The sequence below is a fragment of the Ptychodera flava genome, chromosome 1 (genome assembly GCF_041260155.1).
Source record: "Ptychodera flava strain L36383 chromosome 1, AS_Pfla_20210202, whole genome shotgun sequence".
In the NCBI taxonomy this organism is placed as follows: Eukaryota; Metazoa; Hemichordata; class Enteropneusta; family Ptychoderidae; genus Ptychodera; species Ptychodera flava.
In genome coordinates, this window is record NC_091928.1 from 50,021,712 (window position 1) to 50,031,796 (window position 10,085).

At 39.2% G+C, this 10,085-nt stretch overlaps 1 protein-coding gene across 1 annotated transcript; it reads right to left on the bottom strand.

Moving 5' to 3' along the window:
* Positions 1-1,262: 1,262 nt before the first annotated feature.
* Positions 1,263-9,472, bottom strand: LOC139140379 (RNA ligase 1-like). Its single transcript, XM_070709591.1, has 6 exons — positions 9,165-9,472; positions 7,389-7,596; positions 5,790-6,032; positions 5,150-5,350; positions 2,562-2,731; positions 1,263-2,208 (listed from the first exon to the last, which is right to left on the bottom strand). The coding sequence occupies exons 2-6, from the start codon at positions 7,588-7,590 to the stop codon at positions 2,011-2,013; spliced, it is 1,014 nt and encodes a 337-aa protein (XP_070565692.1). The 5' UTR covers positions 7,591-7,596; positions 9,165-9,472; the 3' UTR covers positions 1,263-2,010.
* Between the last annotated feature and the right edge of the window lie 613 nt (positions 9,473-10,085).

A 10,085-nucleotide genomic window follows, 5' to 3' on the forward strand; every position in this document is an offset into this window, starting at 1 on the left:
GATATAAGTGACCTCGGAGAATAATAGAATCTCACACCCCCAAGGACCTGGGATCAGATTTCTCACACGAGTTGGGGATATTTTGTCTCACAGGAGCCGCAGGCGAGTGTGAGACAAAATATCCCCAACGAGTGTGAGAAATCTGATCCCAGGTCCTTGGTGTGTGAGATTCTTTTTCTCACATGACCACAAAATGCATTAAATTCATATCGGACACGTACAATATTATCAAAAATTGTGACAACTCTGTCGTCTGCCACTGTACTCTGACCTGCTTACTTTGTAGTATTGGCCCATGTGTTACTCGTCGTGCCACTTGATAATATTTTGCGCGTCGAACAAAAGGCTGTTTATAATCCTATCAGAGCTCGTGTATTATATACTGCAGTGTGTGGACGGCTTTTGAGAGTGTGGGATCGATTTTTCCCACATCGTCGATGTGGCCAGGAATGTGAGAACATATCATCTTTATATCTGTTACGAGTTTGACTGACATTCAAAAGACAGCAGTAAGCTCAATTTCAAATGGCAATGATGTCTTTTGTAATAAATACAACTGGAATTGGCCAATCTTTGTGCTAACAATGAATTTGTGTTACCAGTCCAAACAATGCAGTCTCATAGTGTATAGTGGTATCCCTACTCGTTAGCATTGTGCAGGAACAAGTTGCTTAATAATCCTTGTCACCAACATACCGGTACATCAGCAAGAGTCTCAAAGACGATGATCTCATCAATCTCTTGGACCCACACTTGTCAACTGAAATTCCACCTACGCAGCCCTAGCCTAGACCCTATTCTCCACTTTTGGATTTTGTCAGTGCCACCTACCCATGTGGGCGACTGAAATGTTGATCATGCTTATGTTTTGGCAATGTCTTTCAAAATCAGTCGAAAATCACACGATATGAACATTTTTGAAGCAGATGAAGTATCGGATATGAATTTTTCAGCCAACAAGTAACTGTGCTTGGACCTACTGTCGCAGTTGCACATTTGGCAGTTGGCTGGTTCCAACCTTGTCTGTGTCACATCTGTTTGTAACATATGTGACATCCGCTAAGGTGGGTGTGCCAAATTTTGGAGGTCCATCCCAATTCCCTCAGAGGACGTAGTTGGTGGATCCCGCAGTTAGTGGAAGACTGTAGTCAAAGTAACAGACGCATGTGGGTGGACAATGCAACAAGCCTGACATTGACTACAATGTTACTAAGTACCTGCAATCATTTGCATATGTTAATGAGCAGGAATAGACCAAACAATGGCACTGCATGTACATTGCCTTTATCTACATACGTTAATGAATAAGTCCAGCATAAATGACAGAGCATGCAGAATGCCTGCATTTCAAGACATTACAACAGTTAGCTTATCATAACATTAACAAAAATGTTGAATTTCAAAATGAACGTTCCAGATTTGCCATGAGGAGAAAAAATTTTTGTGAATGATAAAAGGAACTTTTCACAATAAATTTGTTTTGTCATTCCATTTATCAGGCAGTTTCTTGTTTTCCTCAGTGGGGGTTTCTTTACCATAGCTTCCATGTTTATTATTCACTATTACTTTTGTTGGGTTAGCATACATCAAAGACATTCACTTTTTACAACTCGTTGACCGTCATTGCATACATGTGTACTGTAAGCACATACACTATCTGAAATCTCTGAATAATTTGTCATGTTTTCACATACAGTCAGACAACTATACTTGGGACAAGAATTCTTGAGAAACCTTCCCAAAGTGACAAATAATGTCTCTTAAATATCTCCTCCAACTTTATATTGCAAAATTTTCATATAGACGCCATTGTCTAATAATTAAATTTTTACATCGCAAGTTGGTCATGTTCTGCATTTCTGTATTTATAGTGTACAGTTGGAAATAACTGTGTCAACACTTTTATGATCTGGTCCACATAGGCAGTCTGCCAAATCAACTAAAGACAATAGAAGTTGGAACAAATCTTGCGACAAATTGGTCAGTTTCTATGCCCATCGCACTTCACAGCTAGTCCACCCCTTCACCCCATGGAATGTCCTTCATCTGATCAAACAACTGTCCGTCAAACTGACTCAGTACAGTGAACATGGACTTGGCATCAAAGTCACACTCAAACCGTGATGGGTCCAATGCAAATCTGATAGGCTGCCTGCACAGGTGTAAATCGTCAACTGGCCACGGCAAACCAAAGTGGTGACGGTGAAACTGTAAAGAAACATAATGAAACCAATGGTAAATGTTGTCTTCAGTGTTTTTGCTGTGAGAAAACATGGTAGTTCTTGGAATGACTGTACATTGTGCCGTACCATATGGACACCCAACAAATTGACTAGCTTGTCAAGAACAGAAGGGGATGGCTTAATTTGTGCCCATACAAACTAAAACCCTTGGCAAAAAGTGGAGAGAGACCTATGATATTTGATAATCATGAAAAATCAATGTAGTTTGTATTTATGATTAATTTTTGGAGGAACTTAACAAACGTAACATACCTCCAAAAATTGTAACTTTGTCCAACTCTTTAATAGTGAAGATGAATGAATAAGTTATGGATTTACCTTGAAGAGTTCTCCATTCTTACAATGCCAAACAAGTCCTTCAACTTTGCCGTTATCTTTGGTCTCAAACCATTCCTTCAAATCATCATAGTTGACTGTCAGTTGGTCATTCAATCCTATTGCACCGTGTGGTATCAATAAATGGATGGGGTTCTTTTTACATCCTATACCTAGAAAACAAAATACAAATACTGTATTCATTATAATTCATTTCAATTCCGAGACAGAAGTTTGGATTCATAATATTGCCATTCTCTGCTGGCACACGCCATATTTGTTGAGTCATTTTCAAACCTGCGAAAACCATAATTCCAATTTTGGCTTTTTTCAGTAAGTTCTTGCCCATCATGGTTAAATATTATATTTTCATATATTTAACAATGTCTATGTTGTCAATATTATTTTGTTTAAACTCTGAATCATGTGTAGCACACAATTATTGCCTCTGCTGATTCGCAGCGTGTTTGCAAGGTTATATCTGATTGGTCAATTGTCACTATTCACAGCAACTTAGGGAGTTTATTTGTATTATTTAATTGTAACGGTAAGATTCTGCCAACCAATTGGATAACAGCTTCGAAATCGCTGCAAGTCGGCCCCAATTATTGCCTCTCCTGGTAGACGTCGACACTTTTTTGTTCAGCAGTGGTGACTACAAAAATACATACTGAAAGATGGCGAATTAACTACCCGTTGCAAATGTAAGCAGATGTTGTTATTTCTGGCATATGGAAATGAATCAATGATTGTTCGCCGACCATTGTTCATATGAGCATGTGATGTTGTTATGGGCATATGTGATTGAAAAAGTACTTGTTCACCCACTTTTGATAGAGGCCATTGTGTGAGTGCATGTTGTTGTGGCAGCCATACCTATCCAAAATTGGTATGTTCAAAGAGAGAGATTTGAGTGATGTTATACTGTATGTGTTGTAAAAAGTGGGCAAGGCTGCACAGTACTTATTTTATCCCATGATGCAACATGACTTGTATGCTATGAGATCACCATTCTGCCACTGAGGGCGCAATTACCTTTACGACAAATGCTGTGTCCAAATATAGCCACGAGCTGAAAATTGAGGTCGTACGCATATATATGTTTTTTATCCTCTTTTGCAGTTACTTCCATGTGACAGTTCGGAAGACGTACATTTTTACGGTTTTTTCCGGATCTTTATAGCACAAGTCATCGTTGATGACACAGTCCCCACTTGTTAATGGGTACTTTGATTATAGGTCCTCAGAGAGGATAGAGTCCTCTTCATTAGGTCTGTGATAAAAATACTTTTGAATAAATTCGCTTGATACATGTCTGAGTTGTACTTCAGGACATGAAAAAATCGTTTAAAATGGCCACATGGTGGCCATATTGGATCGTATCACAAAACAAATCAATGTGCATATGTATGACATAGGTCAATGTCCTTGTACGAACTTTGATTAAAATCGGTTGAGATATGCCTGAGTTATGGCTCTGTACATGAAAAAATCATAACAAAATGGTCGCACAGCGGCCATATTGGACCCTATCACAAAACAAATCGAGGTGCATACATGTATGTATGACATTGGTTAAAGTCCTTGTACCAACTTTGAATAAAATCGGTTGAAACATGCCTGAGTAATGGCTCTGTACATGAAAAGATCGTAATAAAATGGCTGCCTGGCGGCCATATTGGATCGTATCACAAAACGAATTGACATGCATATGTAAGACATAAGTCAATGTCCTTGTACCAAGTTTGAATAAAATCGGTTGAGATATGCCTGAGTTATGGCTCTGTACATGAAAAAATCGTAACAAAATGGCTGCACGGCGGCCATATTGGATCGTATCACCAAAAAAATTAAAGTGCATATCTATGACATTGGTCAATGTCCTTGTACCAACTTTGAATAAAATCAGTTGAAACATGCCTGAGTTATGGCTCTGTACATGAAAAAATCATAATAAAATGGCCACCTGGCAGCCATATTGGATTGTATCACAAAACAAATTGACGTGCATCTGTATGGCATATGAAGTAATCCTTGTACCAGTTTGAATGAAATTGCTCCAGGCATCTCTGAGATATCTGCGTGAACGGACGGACGGACGGACGCACGCACGCACACACAGACATTACCAAACCTATAAGTCCCCCCGGACGGTGTCCTTGATGAAGATTCCCATTATTCAAAAATTGAGGTTGAGTTTCTATCTTTTGGATCTTTTGGATACCATACATTTTCCTGGCTGGTTATAAATACATGCACATGTGTACAAGGCAAAGTTTCAACTTACAATGTAAATACTTTTGAGGCAATGGCACTCACGGTGAGTAGACTGGACATACACTCTGATCGCATTGTTACTGGTTCACATGTGGTTTATGCATCGCGTAATATGGCGACAACGCAATGTGCAATCTGATCTGCGTGCATACAAATTGTATTGCATTATGGGTAATTTTGCGGGCTGGACATGTGACAGCCTGTTTACTTTATCAAGACAGTGCAGTCTCTACTACTACCGGTATGACCATGACGACTACTACTACCAGTAACTATGATATTAGTACTGGTAAATATGACATGTCTACTCTCACCGTAGGGATTAGCATTGATATTGGTCCCAATCAATTCCAGAGTCCGTTCTAACAGTGACGATAAATTGCTGATTGACACTTCTAATTCATCCTTGTTGCCATCGGCAGAAGGTCTGAGAACTACGGCTACTCCTTGCTTGTGATCCACGACTGTGTTGTGCCAGCAGTATTGCCTATTGTTCTTGTCCAGGGGTACCCAGCCTGACAAAGATGAAAATGATAGAACCTGCAACTTGAGATACTTCACATGTACCTACTATTCAAACAAACACATCCCTACAAGTATGTTACAATTGTCTTTTTTAATCCCTTGGTTTACTAAATCCACTCAATATGAAATTCCTGACTGATTGTTCAGCATGACACATTGATAGATCAAACATACATCTTGAAGACTTAAATCTCTTCATTTGGTCTTTCACATTACTGCATTACTGATAGCAATTTTGAATGTTTATAACCAGTCAGCACAAACCACTTTTCTGTATCTCTGCAGTCTTTAAATTGATAAAGCTGGTGTGAAATCTGAATACGCAATGAAGACAATATTGTTTATGCCTTTTTTAAACTCAATATGTGCCTGTGATGAAAACACCGACATAGGAATACATCATGCATAAACAGATTGCATATTACACACCTGGTATGTGCCCGTTCTCATCTGGCTGTGCTATTCCATCAATCACTGGCACTCCCTTGGCAGGTATCCAGTTCTCAGGAGCTTCTCTGAAATCTTTCTCAGCATTCCATTGCCAAGGTGTCACCTCATTTTCTGTCTCTCCATCCAACTCTGAAGTTCTTTGATTCGTTTGATACCTCTTAAATTTTTTGTCTGCCTGTTTTGTAGGTTTCCTGTCATGTCTGGCCCAAAGCCATGGTTTGCCTGGGAAGGATAGACTCAGAGTAAGATTTCACTGGCACCTGTGTGCACTAATACCAGTATCATGCAATAGTAAACGAAAGTTGTGGCTAGACTTTTCATTTTTTCATTGTTTGACATTGAGGGCGCTGTTCTGCAAACATATTAAATTTGTATTGAAATTGTTGAAAATCAACTTTTCATTTTTCATTGTTTGACACTGAGGGCACTGTTCTGCAAACATATTGACTTTGTATTGAAATTGTTGAAAATCATCAACTTTTCATTTTTCATTGTTTGACACTGAGGGCGCTGTTCTGCAAACATATTGACTTTGTATTGAAATTGTTGAAAATCATCATCAATGACAACAGCAACGCCATCATCAACAACACCATTATCATCATCAACAACGACGCCATTATCATCAATATCATCTAGAGTAATTTGGGCAAATCTTTTAATCAACCATGTGTAAATGTACATGAAATTTTTTAACTTAAAAGTTTTGATATACTCATGACACAAATTTCCTGCATAAATGCATTCACTCATAAAACAGCAGATGTGAGCACATGGACACTGCATCACTAGACAAACCACATCGGTCCTATTAATGTATATAACAGAAATGATCCTAGCTAGACTACATTCCAGTAACATCTCCTGATAGCGAACAACACTCGTTTAATTGTGTCGTTCATAAACTTAGAGTACTATATTATAAGCAGGGTTCTCAGAAGAGAGGATTTTGAGGGATGGACCACCCCTCAGTTTTTGTTAATCTTCATACAAAAGGATACATTTTCACAACAAAAGAATATTCAAGTTACTACATTGTTATGTAAAACTCTTGGATCTATGGAAAGCTGTGGAGAACATAGATCAGGCAATACAAGAAACAGACCGATTCATACAAGAGAAATACATTACAACTGGCAATATGAGAAATTGACTGACACTTGAGATGTTAAATACCAAACATTTCCCTTTTACAAAGTTCACCTTCAAATGCTGAAAACTTTCACTTTGTTTTGTTAGAATCAGGAAAATTTGTCTTTTTTTGTGTTGCCACTTGTCACAGAATCAGTTGTATCAGATATTGTAAAATGTAGATCAAGGACACAAATCCAACTTTTATCACAAAAGGGATGTTCCATAGAACATTATCTGAACTTGCCGTTATGTTTTGCTCCACTAATATTATTAGATTTGGTTGTGTTATTTTGCATTTTAAAACGGTGACCAGATGTTACGCTTCTGATGATTAAAATGGTAGACACAAAAGTACATAACAACAAAGTACGTACTGTACTTTTGTATTTTCACCACAGGCGTAAGGTTCATGAAAGAAAGTCACAAAAACCCCTCATTCTGTACCTTGGAAATCATGTACATAGACACATGTGCCGTCAATCTTCTCTGTAGGAGAGGCTTGTTCAATATCAGCTTGCAAGGCAATCTCTTTGATTTCCCTGGATGCTACCACCTTATACTGTTGATGGGCTCGTTTGCTGGATTTGCCTTCCACGACAATGGTCTTGAAGACACAGGGCACTTTGTTCTGCACACTACCTGACATTGTAATCTGGTTGAGAGTAACACATAGTGTGGTGAGATGATTTTCTCCAGAAGGACAAATTGAGGGAACATGATGGATTCCTTTCTACTTAAATCTATCCGTTTTTGTTATTTAGCTTGTGGACACAGCTATTTTGTAGTCTGGTATCTTCTTTTTGAAACAATAGACAGTCTACAAAAAGTGTAGTCTGGATTCATTGCCAGTGTGAATTGCTGTGCCAAGCAGGTATGTTGGGCATAATATCTCAGCTTTCAATGGTCAAGAACTGTCTCCCTACTGACTGGCGTTACACAGCAAACAAGAAGCTGCCCTCTTGCTAGTCACTGTGATCATTGTAATCTTCACTACTGCTATCTTCACTGAGCTACTACCAATAGATGTATTATGTGATAATGTTTTTGTCCTGGTGTCCTGCTCCATTTTGACCCTTCGATTTTTTTCCTTACACAGACAATTGAACAGAGAACAACTAGCTACAAAGGTGGCAGAGTTCTCTGTTGCCATGGTTGCACGGGGGGTCGAGACACTTCACACTGAAACCAAACAGTTTGCCCTATACAACTTTGTCCCAAAACCACCCCATCTAAAATACTCGCTTATCCCACGCCACTTTGCCCCAAGTACCACCTCATACTAAAACCACTTCGCCCCAAGTACAGTACCATCATAATACAACCAACTCATCATAAAACAACGATGTGACGATGTATCACAGTCACTGTGATAGAGTGCTGTTTTTACCTGAAACTTGGAAGCTGCGTCAGGACATTTTGTCTACAACAAACCATTTATTTTTGCAGAAAAGCATACACAGTAGAGTTGGAAAAAAGGAAAAAACGCAAACTACTAAATGCTACAACTCAGGTGCCTTGTGCGGAATTGCATGGTGTCATTTTCTCTTAATTTGTACACTTTCAAGAGTCTAGTCCTTGGATGAGAGGTGATGAATACATCAATGGCAGTGTTTAGTTATTATCAGCTTTACTGGTTGGCTGGCGATAATCGGGGCGAAGTGGTGTTATTTTGGGGGCGAAATGGTTTTGGGTCGACATGACTCTTTGGGTGCACGTGCAGAGGTTTTGGTCCGAGGTTGTTTTGGTGCAAAGCAGTTTTGGTGCCAAATTGTATGGGATGATATGGTATGGTGTAAAATGGCTTTGGTGCGAAGTCTCTAAGAGCCATTGCATGTATGGGGCTGGCTGTGGGGCCATAGCTGAGGTGTTTTACAACTGTGGTGGAGGGGTTACACATGTTATAAGTCAGAAAAGTCAAAAGGCAGGAATGAATCCCTTCTGAAAACACAGCTAGGGATCCACAGCTAGTACAGGACCTATGCAACCACAATACACATGACTACCATGTAAACAGTTTATTAGATGACGACCTACATAGGGTGTCCAATGGCCCCTCCACCTTAGGTGTCCAATGGTTAATGCCTGGAGTATCATGCCTTCAACTTCATAATTCTGTACATCACATGCGTATCGTAGTAACACACTCACTGAATACTAAATACAATTTTGAGCTGACCCAAGAAACATACAGGACAAGGTCAATGTTTACGTTATATTTACCTTAGAGTCTCAGCTTCGGAGTATCCATGGTCACGTTACACGAGGTTAAATAATACATCGCTCACACTGTCACAGTTACATATGTTGGCCAATATATTCACTAGTACAGAGAATCGATTTGGATGTGATTTCAGTCGATGAGCGTATTAGAAAAATTGCAACAAATTTGAAAATAAGGATTGTAATTTAAATACATGCAGTTTTAAGTTAAACATGTTTGAAATAAGGAGCAAAAGGGAGTTCTTGACCTGAAGGTGGGCTCCGCGACCTCACCGTACCAAAAGTCCTGGGTCAAAATGGATGATGCTGAATTTAGACTTATTTTCGGATTCGGTTTCGGATTCAGTTTCATTCAGTTTCCATCAGCGCCCGGCCCCTATCCTGTTGGAGGTATTAAAACGTAGTGAATGGTTGATTAAACTGATTTGTGCGGAACAAAATTGAAGTTGGTAACCCCTTGTTAGTATGTAAATAAATATATAGTATTTGTATGATCTAATTTCTTCGATTTTCCGCAAAATTTGCACTTTTCCCTATTTTTACTCGATCTGCTGAGCGAGTCAGTGACCCAATTCCATGATTTACTACCTGTCACCATTTTCGAACGCCGGTCGATCTGTGACCCGTTGACGAAGGCAAACCAAATAAATAGTTTAAAATTTGCACATTTGGATCGATTTAACTTCTAAGATATATCACAAATTTGTATGTTTATCATTGTAGCGCAGTTTGAATAAAGAATTACGCCTGACGACGAACACAAATAAAGCTCGACATGTCGTGAGACCCCTTGCGTGGTATGTGAGGTCTTTAATCGAACTCTCAGCTCAGTAGAATTTGCGCGTGGAATTTGCGAGCGGGTAGCTGTGGGTCCATAGCTTTGGTGTTTCCAGGCGGGATTCCTGCCTTTTACGGGCTGGT

Bases quoted from the DNA above. Each gene is read 5' to 3' on its own strand.
- LOC139140379 (XM_070709591.1), bottom strand. From the start codon at position 7,590: ATGTCAGGTAGTGTGCAGAACAAAGTGCCCTGTGTCTTCAAGACCATT. The intron at 6,033-7,388 runs GTACAGAATGAG...TATCCTTCCCAG, and splicing joins CTATGTACATGATTTCCAAG to GCAAACCATGGCTTTGGGCC. The intron at 5,351-5,789 runs GTGTGTAATATG...CATCTTTGTCAG, and splicing joins TGAGAACGGGCACATACCAG to GCTGGGTACCCCTGGACAAG.